The 17,387-nt window shown below is 54.4% G+C and overlaps 1 protein-coding gene across 1 annotated transcript; it reads right to left on the reverse strand.

The window, feature by feature from the left end:
- Positions 1–2,251: 2,251 nt before the first annotated feature.
- On the reverse strand, positions 2,252–16,042 carry SART1 (spliceosome associated factor 1, recruiter of U4/U6.U5 tri-snRNP). The gene is made up of 20 exons (XM_033120022.1): positions 15,649–16,042; positions 13,733–13,790; positions 13,294–13,349; positions 12,688–12,814; positions 12,459–12,564; positions 12,126–12,203; positions 11,896–11,995; positions 11,666–11,808; positions 11,365–11,571; positions 10,630–10,754; positions 10,418–10,551; positions 10,173–10,315; positions 5,770–5,943; positions 5,555–5,665; positions 5,182–5,269; positions 4,539–4,629; positions 4,298–4,433; positions 3,585–3,674; positions 3,373–3,494; positions 2,252–3,275 (listed from the first exon to the last, which is right to left on the reverse strand). The coding sequence occupies exons 1-20, from the start codon at positions 15,959–15,961 to the stop codon at positions 3,257–3,259; spliced, it is 2,421 nt and encodes an 806-aa protein (XP_032975913.1). The 5' UTR covers positions 15,962–16,042; the 3' UTR covers positions 2,252–3,256.
- Between the last annotated feature and the right edge of the window lie 1,345 nt (positions 16,043–17,387).

Raw genomic sequence — 17,387 nt, forward strand, 5'->3', positions numbered from 1 at the left:
TAAAACATTATTTCTGGGTGTGTCTGAGAGCATTTCAGGAAGAGATTAGATACGGATCGCTAGACTGAGTAAAGATGGTGAGCAGCATGCAACTCATTGCCGGCCTGAATAGGAAAAGGTTGGAGGAAGGATTTGGTCTGAGCCAGGACATCAGTCGTTTTCCCTCGGACATCACCCCTTAGGCCCTTCTTGCTTTTTCAGTCTCTACCTCCAGAAACAATAGGCTGACTTCCAAAAGCAGAGGTTCATTTTGCTTGTTTTTGTAGAAGTGGAAGCAGTGTGTACAATTTTATGTCTGGTCTTTACCTCTGTCATGTCTGCGACTCATCCATATTCATATTCATTCCATTATATGAATATCCACCATTTATCCATCCGTTCTACTGTGGATGGACGCGTGGGTTGTTTCCAGTTTGGAACGGTTATAAATAGTGCTGTTCTAAACATTCTTCTCTGTCTGGCTGAACATACGTACATTTTTCTGTTGCTAAGCCAACTTATTTTTGCTCTCTTAAAACAAGTTTTATAATGGAAATTTCAAACATACTCAAAAGTGGATGGAATGGAATAAACACCCTTGTACCATCACCCGCTTCAGTAACTATCAACATTTTGCTAGTCCTGCCTCAGATATCCCCACTCCCCGTACTTTTTTTTTTGCTTTTTAATGTGGAGTAAGTTAAAATCCCAGCTCTCATCGCATCATTCTATCTGTATTTAGTATAATATACATACATGTAATATGTGTAATACATACGTGTGTATATCTCTAACCGTTGGTTTTTCTTAATCACCATGCCAGTATCATACTCAACAAAACTTAATTCCTTGGTATCATCTAATACCCAGTCTGTTCAAATGTCCTTGATAATCTCAAAAATGTTTTTAAGCACTTGAATCAGAATCCAAACAAGGTCTACACTCATGTTTCTCTGGATGTCTTTTGCGTCTTTTTAATCTAACACACTCCCGTCACCTTTTCTCATGCCTTTTATTTTTGATGAAACCAGTTCATTTGCCTCTAGATTTTCCCACGTCTGATTTGGCTAATTGCATCCCAGTGGTGACCTCCTAGCATTCTTCTATCCCCCATTTTCTGGTAGGTACACCAGGAGGCTATTTGGGAACGAATTACTTCCCAGGTAATCTGATCACATTGGGGGGCGTGTTCTGCTTTTAACGAGGCGAAAATTGATACGTGGGTTCAAGAGTTGTTGGCAAGTTGCGTTTGTTATCAAGTTTCCTGCCCATTCTCACCGAATGGTTTGGCAGTCATTGATCGGCACTGCCTACTTCCTTCATTAGGCATTGCAAGATGGTGATTTTCTAATTCTAGTATTAGCTCCGCAGTGAGCTGGAATTTTTTTGTAAGGAAAAGCTTTCCATTATCAGTTTTTTGGTTCCTCTGAAATACAGTCAGTACAGGAGAGGCAAGAAAATTCTTGACTTTTTTTCTTCCTCTTTTTAAACCAATCTCAGCATAAACATTTGGTGCTTGTATTAGTCAGAGCCATCAGGGGACTGGAACTCTGTTACTTTAAGTGAGCATTTTATCTAAAGAATTGTTAACAAGCTCTTTGAGAACTGAAAAGGCAAAAGTGAACACTGAGATATCACTGAGCAACTGGTGGAAGCAGCTACTACCCCACCTGAAATGCCGAAAAGTAGGGTTTGGCGAGGCTAGGGAATGTGTCAGGATGGTGAGTTGGGGAGACCTGCCCAGGGACCAGGTGGGCAGGGCAGCCTGAGAAGTGCTAGCACGCATCAGGGCAGTGAAGGGCAAGCACCGGGCCTGGGGCCCAGCAGCCCCAGACCACCCCAACCAGGGAGGTTTCCTGGAGGAGGCCCATTTCTGGAGTCCCCTCCAAATCCTTGGGTCACCCCTTCCTGCCTACCCAGTTACTGGGGTCAGAGTCTAGAGGCACCCTGGGCCAAACCTGGTCTGCTGTTGCTCTGGACAAGGCTTTGGTCGTTTCGGGCAGAGGGTAAAGCATGAGCTCTGACACGAGCGTGGCCAGGGCTGGTGCCAGGGACACTGGACCGCCTGTCAACACCGGACGGGCCTCTCAGGCTTTGGGGAGAAATGGACTGAGATTCCCCAAATCCTAGACCCAGTCTAGATATGCCACGGGCACCTCCCTGAAGGATCTGAGAAAGCAGCCAAAGTGAAAATTAGATCTCAAAACAGGGAGACAACAGGTTCAAGACAGTGTGCCGGGAGGGTCTGCCATGCAATAAGTCATCAAAAGCAGTCGGTTAAGGCAACTGTATTTTGTCCTTTGTTTACATTTTCCCCACCCCAAGATTATTCGTAGAAGTTCAGTTTTTTCTTATTTTTCGGTTTCATTTTAAAAAAATCTGAGCCGTCTGGAACGCACCTGGGTGTCAGTGGGGGCAGAATGCCGGGTCTGTCCTCACCCATGGAGGTCACCTGTCACCCTCCTCACTCAGTGCTCACTCGAGGACTCTCACTGTCCCTGTTGTGACTGGACCTGGGACAATTCTCCCGGAGGCGCTCTAAGCAGCTCCTGCCCTGAGGATGCTCTCTCTTCTCCACAGACAAGGGAGCGAGGAGCATGGGGGGCACCACCGCCCTGCACACAGCCCAGTCCCAGCCCCGCCAGGCTGGTCAGTCCTGGGCTCGGAAGGGCAGTGACTTGTGTAGCAGTGGAGGCTAGGAGAGACCAGGTGACCAAGTCTAAAATACCTTCTACTTCTTACCTGGAAACCAGCCTTGCAGAGGATAAGGTGTGACCTTCCACCATCACCCAGGACCTGTGTCACCACGCTAGGGGTCGTGGGGGCCGGGAGGTTGAGAAAAGAAACCAACTGGCTTCTCTGACGGGCTGGGACCCAAGGTGTGGGTAAAAGTCTTAGAGGATCCGGGCTAGTTCTCTCCCTTCATCTCATTTGGTCATTAATGTCATCTGCCCACCAGGTCTCACTTAGCAGAGGTCAGATTCTAAGCCACTTCTGAATTCCAGGTGAATGAGTCAATAAATGAGCTCATTCAATCGTCACAAGACACCCTGTACAAATGGCAAAACTAAGACTCAGAGAGGTTCCTGACTTGCCTGAGGTCACACAGCTGACCGTGGATCCTGCCTGAGGGCCGTGTTGCTGATGCTGCTCCCAGTACAGCCTGCCTCTCCTCCCAGGTCTAACCCTCGCATCTGCACTATGACCAGGGAGGAAAAACTAAGGAGGGAGCTTTATTTAACATTACAGTTGGGGCGGGGTCGGCGGGCGGTTGGCCTCACTTGGTGATGGTGTTCCTGCAGAGAGGAGAAGGGTGTGAGGCTGGCGTGGGGGGGGGGGGGGGCCGCCAGCCCCAGGGGGCCCCGCCGCCCTCCGCTGGCCCCGCCCACTTACGCATTCATGCTCTTGCCACTGCCACTGAGCACGATGTATGGCGTCTTCTGGGCCTTTTGTTTCTCCTGGAGCAAAGCCACGGTGCCCAGGGGCGTGTCGCTGGAGCTCATCTTCTTCAGGAGCTGTGGGGGCACAGCCAGTCAGCACAGGGCAGGCGGACCCCAGCAGCAGCAGAGGCAGGAGCCACCCCCCACGTCCCCGGGGCCACCTACCGCCTCCTCATCCAGCTTTTTCATGCGCCGCTCCGTCTTCATCTTGCCTGAGCCCTTCCCGTGGAAGCGGTGGGACAGCTGCCGGAAAGCCTGAGGACACGGGGCAGGAAGGCATTAGAGCCGCCCGTGCCCCACAGGGCTGAGGGAAGAATGGTGACTCACCTGACCCCGTGCTGGGCCCGGGGTGGTAGGAAGAGGACGGGAGGACACCCTTGGGGCTCCCCGGTGTGGGGGAGACAGGCTCAGGAGATGGCAGTGCTGCACTGGGGGCACCCAGGGAAGGGGTAAGACCTGCTGGGCTGAGGCTGGGCCAGGAGACAGGGTAGAGGGTAGAGGGAAGAGGGCAGCAAACTCGGAGTGTGCGCGGAAGGCGTGGGTGGGGTGGGGGAGGGGTGGGAGACCGCCAGGAGGCAGGAGGCAGGTGAGGGCTGCCAGCTGGAGCCGGGCGTCTGTGAGGGCACAGGCGTCAGTGTGGGGCTTGGACACTGCCCGCCACAATGGCGGCCCTAAGAGCAGGTCAAGCCACCGAGGGGGCAGGTAGGCAAAGGAACCGAGGCACCTGTCTGAGCCTCCTGCCAGCCCTGTGAGGGGAACTGCTGTGTCTGCTAGAGAAGGATGGAGACCAAGGCACAGAGCTTCCAACACTTCTCCAGGTCTCCCGCACCCCCTGCCATGCAGCTCTGCCCCACGGCCCTGTCTCAGGGGTCCCTCACCTCCTTGGGTGTGAGCTTCCGGCCCGTCTCGTCCACGTACTCAATCTTCACGTCAGGCTTGTAGCCATCCTTCTCCTTGAAGTCCTGGGTGAAGCCCCGGTACTCCTCCCGCCGGCTGTACTTGTCGTCAATGGCCCTGGCCCGAGACAGAGGGGACCTCAGCACCGGCCCCGCTCACCCCGTCTGGGTTCCGGGCAGTCCAGCGCTGGCACCGGCCCCTCTGCCCACCCTGCCTACTCACATCTTATCCTCGATGCAGTACACAGCTGACGGCAGGGACTTGTTGGGTGCCTTCACCCGGGCCACCTTCTGTACCGTCGTCTCCAACAGCCCTGGGGGGAGAGAGAGGAGTGGTCAGACGCCAGGCGCCCCCGCCCCATCGCAGGCACAGCCCCAGGGCAGGCGACACCCCCGACTGCACAGCAGGCAGTGCGGGACCCACAGCTGTGCTGTGGGAATAGACATCAGGCCCATTTTGTAGACATAGGAAATGGAGACTCAGAGCAATCAGGCCCTTATCGAGGGTCACTGACCAAGTAAATGGAGGAGCTGGGACCCTAATCCAGGGTCTCAGTCCACAGCCTGCACTGCTTCAAGCCCCCCGACTCCTCCCCAGAGGAGACTTCGAGCCTTCAGGGGTGCATGGTGCTTTCTGGGAGACATGTGAGCAAAGCCATCAAAACTGGGGTGACACAGAGCAGCCCAGATACTACTGTGCCTGCCCGACACCAGGTGCGGAGTGGCTCCTGGGTCCTGGTTTCTGGGGAGCAACTCAGGGCATTGGGAACGAGAGAAAGCCAGCAGAGGGGCCAGAGGAAGCCGCGCCAGCACCTGGCTGTCAGACAACCCCGGCCTCCTCAACAAGGGCGTCCGGAGCCCCTTACCTTTGTTTTGACACAGGAGCAGGGCGGCTGCCAGGCCTCTATTCACAATGGGCTCCTCGTCCAGGATGGTGGTGGAGGAGGCAGAGAACTGGGGGTGGCACAGGAGGTGCAGAGGGCGGTGAGCAGGCCACACGGGCTCTTCTCACCCCCTCACCCACCCGTCACCCCCACCACACACGACTTCTGTGGCCGTGCACCGAGAACCCGCACGATGACCCTATGAGGTTTATAGACCCCGTTTACAGGTGAGGAGCCTGGAGCTGAGACACCGAGTCACGTGCCCCAGGTCCCAGAGCCAGAAGGGCCAGGCCCGGGGTCTCCAGCTCCCCAGCTCCCCCACGCTCCCAGCCCCGCCTCGCTCATCCCTGCTCACGTCCTGATGCTGCTTCTCCTCATCCAGGTTGACTGTGCTCCAGCCAATGTTCTCCTCTCCGTCCGAGTCAGAGCCGCCATTGGCCGAGCGCTCCTCGTCACGTTCAAAGTCCTGGAGGCCAGAGACCAGCGTCAGCCCAGGTGCCCCCAGGCCCCAGCGGCCCCCAGCCCGGGCAGAGCAGGTCAGTGGGGTGGGGGAGGGGCCTGAGGACCCACCATGAGCTCCTCCTGCTCCTCTCGATTACCCGCCAGCCCGTAGGTGGGGATCTCCCCCAAGGTGCGGCAGAATTCCGACGTGGCATTGAACACGATGGTCCCCTTCCGTTCCGGGTCCTCGTCCTCCTCCCAGGCCCGCTGGCGGGACTCCAGTTTCTTCACAATCTCCACCACCTGGAGGAGGGAGCAGCTGTGGGCAAACCCAGAAGTTTCTAGGGTGGTGCTATGGAGACCCAGGAACCCAAGATCCTCCTGGGGGCAGCAAGACAAGCCATTCCCACCCACTGCCCAGGGCGGACCTCCGATGGTGTCCACTTCCTCGCTGACCCCTAGTCTGCTCTCCACTCTGCACTGGTCTCACTAGGTCACTCCTCTGATTCAAAGCCGTCAATGGCTCCCTACTGCCCTTTGAATTAATATCCAAAACCCTACACGACCCTTCAGGACTGACCCTCCACCCAACACTCCGCCTTACACGGCTTCCTCCAAACCAGGCCGCGCCCCTGCAACCCTCTCTCCACCCGACACACTGCTGTTTTAGGACTCAGGGTAAACATCACTATCTGAACATCTAGAATCCTTCCCGGAGGCCACAGGGTGATCACATGCTTCCAGCACCAAATCCCTAAACACCCACCAACACCCCACTCGCCTTTCCACCTGTGGTAGCAGGTGCCAGCTCTGCTCCTACCTCAGGCCACCCTCCTCCCGGGCCTGGCTTCGAGGCCCTTTAACACTCAGCTCCTGACAGTATCCCCCGACTGCACCCTCCGTCCTCGCTATTGCATCACTGCCATCAGCATACCAGGATTATCTGGGATTTCCCCCCTTTTAAAATCTCAATCCCGCAACCCTGCTGCTCTGTACCAGACAGCAATCTCCTCAGAGAAGTTTCTAGTCATCACACCCACTTCTGCACCCCTTCCCTTCCTGTATTACATTTATTTTTTAATGAATGCCATCATAAACATAACAGGGTTATACCTAACATATGCCTATAGATCAAAAAACAAGCAAACACCCACGTATGGTTGAGAAATACTATTAGTAGCTCTTCAGGCCCCATTATCTGCGGTCATGATTCACTGGTTTCTCTATTGTGTCGCCACATAAGGACCCATCCAAGAACAGTGTGTTATTTTGTTGGGCATTCTTTAAACCTTACGTAATCTGACTCATACTGTGTAATTCTATGATTTGCTTTAAAAAAAAAAATTTTTTTAATTAATCTTGACGTGAGGGGCCGCAGCTCATTTGCTTTTCACTACAGAATCATCTTCCATGATAGGCGTACCCCTCGATCCAGTTATCTAGTGCACTCGGGATGGACTATTTTCTGTTATCACGCATAGTCTGTTTCCTGTGTGAGTGCTCCTCTGGGGTACACACTCGGGAGTGGGGACGGCTGGGCCGTAGGGCACACACACACTTTCACTCTGGAAGAATATGTATCTTCCCAATCTGATTAGACCCACACACTCATGAAAAGTGTAAGAATTCTGGCTGCTCCACGTCCTCACTTACACTCCAATTGTCAGACTTGGACAGTTTTGCCACACGGCACGGGTGTGACCTCATATGTCACGGTCTTGTTCACCTTTCCCTGGCCACTGGGAAAGCTGAGCCTCACTGGGTATTTCATCGGCCATTTATCCTTCCACTTCGGGGAAGTGCCTTCTCAGGTCTTCTGCCTGTGTTTCTGTTTTGTCAGTTTTTGTTCTTTATGTATTCTTGACATGAGCCCATTGATGGTTACGCATATGGGCAAATACCTTTTCTCCTTTTGGCTTTTTTACATTCTTCGTGACACTTTTTTTTTAAAAAAAAAACAAAACACCTTAAGTTCTTAATTTCTAAGTAGATTTTTAAATGTTAGTTTTTTTCCTTGATGGTTTATGCTTTCCATTTATATCCTAAAAAATATTTCTCTTGAAATAGGCCAGTCACAAAAAGACACATACTCTATGGTTGCACTTATAGGGGGTCCCTAGTATAGTCGAAATCATACAGAAAGTAGGATGATGGTTGCCAGGAGCTGGGGGAGGGGAAATGGGGAGCTAGTGTTGGATGGGGGCAGAGTCAGTTTCACAAGAGGAAAAGAGTTATGGGAATGGATGGTGGTGATGGCTGCACTAAGTGTGAATATATTTAATACCACTGAACCGTACACTTAAAAATGGTTAAGACGATAAATTATACGTTGTGTGTATTTTGACAATAAAAAAGGGAAATCTTTCTCTACTACAAAGTCATAAACATAATTTGTTCTGAAATATGTTTTTACTTTTAAGTTCTTAATCTATCTGTAAGTGAATTTTGTGTAAGATGTGAGGTACACACCCAATTTCACTTTTTTCCAAATAGATAACTGATTGTGCAGAACACCATTTATCGAACTGAGCACCCTTTCCCACTGGGACACCACATGTCATATCTCAGGAGTCTTATTTCTGGGCCCTTTTATTTGATCTCAGTCCTATTAGTCCACTCGTAGGCCAATACCACACCGCAATCAATACTCCGGCTTTACGAAAAGCCTCAGTATCTGTTAGAGCAAATTCTACCACCTTATGATTCAAAAGTCTCTTGGCCACTTGGGGCCCTTTGATCTTCCGTGTGAATTTTAGAATCAACTCGCCAGGTCCCTATTGGGATTTTTATGGGTGCTGCTTTAGTCCATAAATGGGAGGCGGACGTCTTTACCACACTGAGTCCTATCCATTCAATGGCTGTTAGGAACTGAATTGTGTCCTCCCCAAAATCACATGACTGTACTTGGAGATGGGGCCTTCAGGGAGAAAATTAAGGTCAAATGAGGTCATAAGGATGGGCCCTAATCCAACACGTTGGCGTCCTTATAAGAGAGACAGCAGGGATGTAGGTACACAGAGAAAAGGCCATATGAGAACAGAGCAAGATGGACCGGCAAGCCTAGGAAAGAGGCCCCAAGAGGAACCAAACCTGCCAGCACCTTAATCTGGGACTTCCAGCCTCGGGACCCGTGAGAAATAAATTTCCGTTGTTTAAGCCACCCAGACTGTGGTATTTTATCATGACAGCCCCAGCTAACTAAAACAACAGTATATCTGCTTATTTATATCTTCTTTAATGTCTTTCAAAAATGGACTGTAATTTCCCCACACAGATCTTGTACATCATTTACTCCTTTTTATTTTGTTGGTATCCTTATTTTTTATCCATACTGCCTTCTATTGTGGTCAGATGTGGCACAGTCGAGATAGTGCCAGTGGATTCAAGAGGACTGGGAAGAGATGGAAGTTGAGGAAAGCGAGGGACACTTCCTTAGAGCAGGAGTGGGCAAACTGTTAAAGGGCCAAAGAGTAAATATTTGTGTCTTAAGGGCTTATGGTCTCATTTGGAACTAAAGTGCTCGGTCACTGTAGCAAAAGCAGCCACAGACAGTATGTACATTAATGGGCATGGCTGTGTTCCAATAAAACTTTATTTATAAGAACAGGTGATGGGCCCTCCCTCCTCTAGAGAGGAGCAGAAAAGTGCGGCAATAGCTGAAGGGGCTGTGAGCTGAGGGAAGTTTTTCTTTTTCATACTTAATGGTTTATAGCATTAATATTTTAAAATTATAGTCAAGAATCATAGAGTTTATGGCTTAAAGGATTGTAAAGGGTATGAGGCCCAGTGGTTCTCGGCTCAGCCACCAGTTCGAATTACCGAGGAAGTTTTTTAAATGTGGCTGAGTCACATTCCATACCATTTACATGCAGAAAAGTTGAAAGAATATTATAATGACACCTTTATCCCTCCTCTTACATACTTAGTGACAGTTTGGTAAGTGGTAATTTGGTAGCTGTGTGTGGGTTTTGCATGTGGGGTGACCGTATGAACACAGACAGCTGGCTCAGCAGACTGCTTGGCTAAGTGGTATAAAGAGCAGGACTCGGGGGCCAAACTACCGAGATTCACCCCTTGGAAGGCCTTCCCTGAAAAGCCGGTCTGAGATACCAAACCCCCTGTCACCTTGTTTTGTCCGTCCGGCTCAGATCACTGTCAGAAATTACTGTTTGCTCCCATGTTCAAAGCTGTCTCTCCCCCCACCCCCAATGAGAAGGGAAGCTCCACGAGCACAGGGCCCCCAGGCTGTCCTGTTCACCAGTGAGTCCCAGCCCCAGGATCACGCTTCAGTCACAGTGGGCATAGACACATATTCACAGAAGGACAGACGACGAAAAGATCCGACCACTGAAAAGTCGCAGACTGAAAACCCTGCAGAAATCTACAAATCTGCTGATAACATGGTATCAAACAAAAAGGCCAACAACGAACAACACAGGCGCTGGCAAGAACAGGTCACCACACACAGCGGTCACTCAGCACGCGGGGCCCAAACCCACCTGGCCCGCACCCAGCCTTGGGAGTCCCCTTACCTTCTCACCGCTGTCTCGCAGCTGCTGTAGCTGCTGCAGCTGCCGCAGCCGGCGCCCCTTCTCCAGCTGCTTCTGCAGCTCCAGCTCTGCCTCGTCCTCCTCCAGCACCTCTGGGGACCCGGATGGCGGGGTCGCACCCTCCTCTGGTGGAAACACAGGAGGTGCCTGCTCAGATCACCCTCCGGGACCTTGGGCTCCTGTCCCTGCCCCTTCTGCCCACCCTCAGCTGGCTGGGGTCCCCTCACCCTCGTCACTGATGTCCATGTTCTCCACTCGAGTGTCATCTGACTGTGGGAGCTGAGGCACGGGCTCCTTCTCCTCCTCCTCTTCCTGGGCCTCGTCTGCCTCGGGCACTCGGTACCGCCCCCGGCCCCGCCGTCTGGGGAGAGACCTTTCCAGTGAGCACTGGCCCCTTAGGTCAGCCCAGCCCCCACACTCCAGCCGTGTCCAAACCCACCTGGAACCAAAGTCCTCATCTTGAGTCTGGTCCCCAAGAGGCAGCAAGTCGTCGGCCCGCACTACCACCTCTTTCTCCTTCTTGCGGATCTTCTTCACCCTCCGCTTGGTCTTTTTAAAGGTCACCTGAGGGAGGAGAGGACAGACATGAAAGGGGGGAGGGGGAAGGCAGCAGCCACAGCCCCCGAGAATGAACACTTCTTTAGCGTGACTGCCAGCCACTGTCCCAAGAACGTCACATACATAAACAAGACTGGAGGTGCGTGCAGTTGTCCTCCCACCAGTGTGATGAGGAAAACTGAGGCACAGAGAGGTCACCCAGCTCACAAGGGGGATACCAGGATTGTGACTCTTGGAAATGTGGCCCCCGAATCCCGCTCTTAACCACTTAGCCAGCTGTCTGTGTTCATTCAGTCACCCCCAATACAAAACCCACACACAGCTATCAAATTACCACTTCCCAAACTGTCACTCATCCTCGCAATGGCCCCCCAAGAGGTAGCTAGCTCCCACCATCCCCATCTCAGATGGGGCATCTCAGGCTCACCTGGCTCAGTCGCTGCTCTGTCTACACCCACTGCCTCCCGGCAGCACCGCCCCGGGGCTGCCAATCTCGGCTCCCCAACAAGGACCAAGGACCCAGGACCAAATGAACACTGGGTCTCCCTCCTTAGCCCCGAGCGGAAGGAGGCACCACTGCCTCCCTCGCGGTGTGAGCAGCGGCCGCAGAGCTCACCATCTCCTCGGGTGTGAGGTACTCGGAAGCGAGCCGGGGCCCCACCGTGCTCAGGGACTGAGCCTGCAGCCGCAGCTTGGCCCGGACCTCTTCCAGCTCGCGCTCCCGAATGCCATCGGCCATGCCGCCCTGGTCTAAGCGGAAGGAGTGCAGGCGCTCGCCCTCGAGCTCCTCATCGTACTTGGACAGGATAGAGCGGGGTTTCTGCTGCAAAGGCAAGAGGTACAGGTTGGGACCCAGCCTGGCTCCCCAGAAGCCACAGAGCCACCCACTCCTCCCGGCCCCTACGCCGCCCGCCTGCCTGGGCCAAGTCGTCCACGCTCTCGTCCTCTGCATAGGGCAGGTAGTCGGGCTTCTTCTTCCGCAGCTCCACGTTCTTCTCAGCCCGCTCCTTATCCACGAGGTTCACATTCACCAGCACGTCCTCCTCCTCCTGCAGCACGCCTGGGGGCAGGGCAGAGGCCATTCACACACGCCCTCGACTCAGTAGCACCTTGCCCCCAACCGGATGACCCCAGCCCCCCAACCTACCCTTGTCCTTGAGGGTGAGGACCACAGTTTCCCCTTCTTGGAAGGACTCAATGGCGTGCTCCACGGTGAGGCCCTGCAGGTCCCGGGCACTGTACAGGTCCTAGAAGGGAGGGGGGAGGTCCCGCCGAGTCAGGCGCCCAAACCCCCCAGCCCTGGGATCCCAGCACCATGGACAGCAGTGCCTCCCACCACCACCCTACAACTCCCCACGGCTGCCACAGCAGCCTCACCTGCCGCCTCTGGCCGAACTCCTCCTCCACCAGAGTGCTGACACCAAACTCTTGGTCCATCTCCTCCAGCAGCTTGGCCTATGGGACAGGAGGGGGAGTGACCCAGGAGCTCAGGCCATTCAGGACCAGAAGACACGCATGGCCTTGTCAAGTGGGAGCACACAAATGGCAGGCCTTGCAGGCAAGCCGCTGAGAACCCAAAGCGGACGCCACTCCATGGACCTCCTACCTCTCTGAGCCCGGCCTCACGCCCCAGGGGTGGGATTCCTGCCTCACCAGCCTGTGAAGCCACCAGCGGCCCTGAGCAACCAACCCCGCTGCCTAGGCCCTCACCCTCTTCTCCGCCAAGTCCTTCTCCTTCTGCAGCTGCCGACTCCTCTCGATCCAGGCGGTAGTGTCATCCAGCCAGGGGTCGTCCTCCCCCAGTGCCTTGATCTTCCTGAAGTGGGAAGAAAGTGACTCTCTGGGGAGCCCCGCTCCTGCTCCCCCCACCCCGACTCCAGAGCTCCATGGCAGCCTCCTCAGACCCTTCCCTTGTCCTCCCTGGCTGGGACCCCCTTACCCTAGCTTTTGGTTCAGGAGGCGCTTTTCTTTGGCAGCTGCCAGCTTCTCTCGTAGCTCCTCTCGCTGTCGCAAGGCCATAGGATTGATGACATCGGCTGCCACGGGCTCCTCCTTGGTGCCCGCCTCTGGAAGGAGGGCCCAGACGTGAGGCTATGCCTGCCCATGGCTGGTGGGGAGAGGAGGGAGCCACTCACCCTGCCCCCTTCCAGCTCAGGTGACCAGAAGGGGCCAGGAAAGGGGGGGAAGGATCCTTTACCTCCCTACACCCACTTTATTCCGACACTCCCATGTCACCCCACACAGCATGATGGGAACCCCCTACCAGGCCTTCCAAAGCCACTCAAATCATGCTTAAGAGATAACCAACACCTGCACAGCCCCGATCAGTTTGGAGCAACTGTGCACATTTCTCAGCCCATCTACCGCTACCACACAGCCAGAGTGAGGAGCCATGCCAACTGTGCAAACTTCAAGAATAAGCTGAGCGTCAGATCCCCATGTGACAGCAAGAAGGAAGGCCCATGCCTACTGGCAAGCACACACACACATGCTCCAACCCCACTGTCTTCAAAGACCCCTCCGATGCCCTCAGCCCCATACTTACCCTTCTTGACGGCATTGACCTCCAAGGGTTTCAGCCCCAACTTTGCCCGGAGTTTACTGAGGGTAAGAGATACAAAGGTTAAGAGCTGTCAAAGAGATGGGGCACCAAATGCATTTCCGGATAGATGGGGGATGAAAACAGGACGGGGCAGAGTGGTCCTAAGGGTCCCCAACACAGGGCCTGACCCTGGAAGCCCAGGGCACTGGGAAGGACACAGGTCTCCCAATCAGGGAACACAAGTGCTCCGCCTGGCTGGCCCTAACCAGTGGAATGCCGTCCTTCCTCTAAGGCCTTAGTGTCCTCTTCTGTAACACAAACGGTGGGCTGACGTGATTTATATGGCACTTCCAATGCCAACCAGCACACTTTAGTGTGCGGAAGCCTCCCCAAGCGACTGCTCAGAAGAAAAGACTGCAAACATACAGGACACAGTACTCACTTGGTCTCCTCGATGCTGAGTGACGAGGCATCTCCTGAGCTGCTTTTGGAGCCGGTAGCTGGAACAAGAAGCACGACTCAGGAGGCGAACGCAGGGCCAAAAAGCCACAGCCTTCGCTCCGCTGCACGGCCAACGATAAGGGCCCCTCACCAGCACCCGGGGCTTGCTGAGACACCAGAACACGGCAGCCTCTTCCCACCCCAGCAAGTCCTTCTCCCTGAGTCCCAGTCTGAGAACCCCGCCTCTTCTAGATCCCTTCCTTTCCTCACCCCAAAGGTCCAACTTTCTGCATCCCACCCTTTGCCACCTCTCCACTGTTGTATATTCTGTGTTTTCAACCTGCACTGCCCTCTCTGGCCTCACTGACTGACAAGTCCTATCCAAACGCCAAGATCAATCGCCAGCTCTTCCGTGAAGTGCTTCAATTATTGACCAGAATGAACTGCCCTCCCCAAACCCCACAGCACGGTCAGTCATGTCTGGGTCTGTGGCTCTCCACAGGGCAGAGACCATGTTGGTAGCATGACCATGTCAATAAACACGTTACTGGTGCTTGTCCCCTGCTGGATGTTGGGGATACAGCAATAAAAAAGCATTTCAAACTTCCTCCACCCACCTCACAAACAGCAAATACCTTTGCTGAACACCACAGCCAGAAGCTAAAAACCGTCAGGTGGAGCTCCCCCAACCAGCTGCCACCACAAGCTCATCCTTGCTGCAACTCGCCCCCAGCCTAACTCCTCCCCTTTTATTCCACCTGGACCCTGGATCCCAACCCTTCCAGGCACTCTTCAAAGTCACCAGCTTCCTTATTTCTAAAACCAATGCATTCTTTTCAGCTCTGGTTTTGCTTGATCTCCTGTAGTGTGTGACCCGTCTTCTAACAATCCTCTTTCCACAAATCTCATGACAGAAGATTCTATGGTTTTCCTGTCTTTTTGGCTATTCTACTTCCTTTCCGGTAGCATCAGGCTCCGCTTACTACTAAAATACTGGCATTTCTCAGGCTCTAGTCCTGAGCCTGACTTCTCACTCCCCACTCTCTTCAGGAGACTTCGCATGCCACCTAACTACTCCTGACTCCCAAATTGCTGTATCCCACCCAAACCTGGTCCTCCCAGGTTTCTCCCAAGCACATCAAACACAACACTCTGCAAAACTGAATTCATTCTCTTCCCCTAAATGCCTCTTCCAAACTCAAGCTCAGTAGATGACGCCACCACCCACCTAATTGCTGACACCAAAATTTGAATCCTCAATCCCTTCTTCTCCTTCCCACCCTCATCCCACCCCCATTCCTCCTCCAAAACACTTCTTCAGTCTTTCCACATCTCTCCATCCCCCTGCTGCTGCCTTGGTGCAGGCCAGCATCAGTCCTCACCTGGTCTCGTTTTGACTACCTTTGACTTAGTTTTGGATGCAGTCAGTGATCTGTGCAAAATAGGATCAACTCACTCCCCAGCTCAACTGCACGGCTCCCTACGACCCTCAAGACAAAGTTCAAATTTCATAACAGGGCACCTCGTGTTTGGACCCCTGCGGATCTTACTGCTTCATGTCTCTACTATGAGCCCTACACGATTTGCCCAATACCTGATTTTCTCTTGCCTCTGCACACCCTGGTACCACTTCATTCAATCATTCATTCATTCACTCATTTACTCACTCACTCAACCCATTTACCGAGGACCTGTGATATGCCAGTTGAAGAAAACACAGAAAAATCTGTTCTCACAGATCTTAGGAGAGAGAAACCACCATTAATCCCAAACAATGGTAAGAGGACCCTTTAAGAAGTGCTGACTAAGAGAGCCCGCGGGTGCCACGGCCTGGAGTGCAGGGCCGGCGTCCGGCATTGCCTCCACGCCCAGGGCCTGCCAGCCCCGGGATCCCCCCGCGCACGCCTCGCCCCTCACCGGTCTCGAAGCCGTCATCGCGCTTCTCCCGCTTCACGCGCCGCTCGGAGGGCTCGGTCTGGCTACGCTCCCGCCCGTGCGCGCCGCTCCGGGTCTCGGCCTCAGCCCCGCGCCGCCCGCCCCCGCGCTCGGTTGCCCGCTCCCGGCTCCGCTTCCGTCGTTCGCCGCCGCTGCCGCCGCCGCCGCCGCTCCGATGCTTATGTTTTTTGTGTTCCCGGTGCCGCGGCGGTTGCTCGGTGGCGCCCCCGGTGCCGGCCGCCGCCGCCGTCGTGGCTGCCTCCTTCTCCCCGCGGTGCTTCTTTGACGATCCCATAGTGGTCCGGCCGCCCCGTGCCCGGCCGCCGCCGAGCCCAGACTGCGCAAAATGGGAACACTTCCGGGTCGCCCGCTGTCGTGTAGCCGGAAACCAAGAGCGGCTGCTTCCGTCCTTCGCTTCAGAGCCGGCCCCCAAAGGCTTATGGGAAGGCTGGGGTCGACGTCCGCGTGCACAAGCTCGGCCACCTCGGGCAGGGTGGTGGTCCGATTGTGCATGGGGAAGGCGGCGTCCCAGTGATGGGGAAAGTGAGCTAAAATGGTGGCCGGAGCGGAGAGAGACGTCCCCAGCCTAAGCCCCAGCCCACTTCCTCATAACCCCCTCCAAGCCACACCCGGAGCCAATCACCGGACCACACCTACCCCTTCCCCGACTGAAGGAAGTTCCTAACTCAAAAACCTGCTCAAAACCTTGCTAGGGGCTCAGTCTTTGGGAAGGATCCCGCTGAGCCCGCCGGCATAATAAAGCTGACCTTCCTAACTCTCTGAGTGCCGCTTAGGTTCTTCCGGTCTTGGTATCCGTAACATTCTTGGTTCCCTGACCTGGAAACCCAACCGCGCTGGCCCCTTGAGCCACCGGTTTGGGCCAGAGCAGACCGTAGGGTGGCGGGAGAGCCGGGGCAGGGCTAGGCGCGCCCTGCTCATTTCCGCCGGCCCGGGACCAGCGACCTCCCACCAGCTCCGGCCCGTGACTCCCTGCTGGACCCCAGTAGAGAGAAAGGACGGACAATCAACCAGGACATCGGACACGGTAAGACCCGGGGCCCGGGACCCAGTTAGGCCTGCCTAAGGGCAGAAGGGGAGCCTGATCACCTCCTGCTGAGTCCCACTTTGGACTCTAGTTAGGGCCATTCCGGGGGAGGGCGTCTTTCCTCCCGGAATGAATGTGTGTGTGCTTGGTCCCAAACAGGATTCTGTATGGATCCACTGCCTGTCGGCTACGGAGCTGGGGTGAGCCCCAACCTGCGTTCCATGGTAGCATCCTACGGCATATGGTGATTCGCACTCTCGGAGTGCGACCGAACCCCGGGCTTATACGGGCACACCTTAGCCAAGACGTACCCAAAGTTCCCGCGAGGAACACGGCCAGGCGGGCGCCTGATTGAGACCATTCCCTTGTCTACACTACACCGAACATCCTGGGAGGGAGTCACGGGAAGCCCAGGGTTCTAGACTGCATGTTAAAGAATTTCAGAAAAGGTTTCAGAGGCGACTAGGGGGTCAAAATGACCCCAGGACATCTCCGCACTTTATATGAACTGGAGTGGCCAAGTTTTGACGTGGAATGGCCCCCAGAAGGCACTCTTGACCTCCCCACGATTTGCCGGGTCTACATAGTTGTCACCGGGACCCCAGGATATCCATACCAGTTCCCTTACATTGACTCGTGGTTGGAAATAGGCCGAACCCTTCCTCCTTAGGTACGG

The sequence above is a fragment of the Rhinolophus ferrumequinum genome, chromosome 11 (genome assembly GCF_004115265.2).
Source record: "Rhinolophus ferrumequinum isolate MPI-CBG mRhiFer1 chromosome 11, mRhiFer1_v1.p, whole genome shotgun sequence".
Lineage (NCBI taxonomy): Eukaryota > Metazoa > Chordata > Mammalia > Chiroptera > Rhinolophidae > Rhinolophus > Rhinolophus ferrumequinum.

Coding starts and splice junctions, on each gene's coding strand:
- SART1 (XM_033120022.1), bottom strand. CDS start 15,961: ATGGGATCGTCAAAGAAGCACCGCGGGGAGAAGGAGGCAGCCACGACG. Junction 12,204..12,458: donor AGGACTTGGCGGAGAAGAGG/GTGAGGGCCTAG, acceptor CCTGTCCCATAG/GCCAAGCTGCTGGAGGAGAT. Junction 11,996..12,125: donor AGTTCGGCCAGAGGCGGCAG/GTGAGGCTGCTG, acceptor CCTCCCTTCTAG/GACCTGTACAGTGCCCGGGA.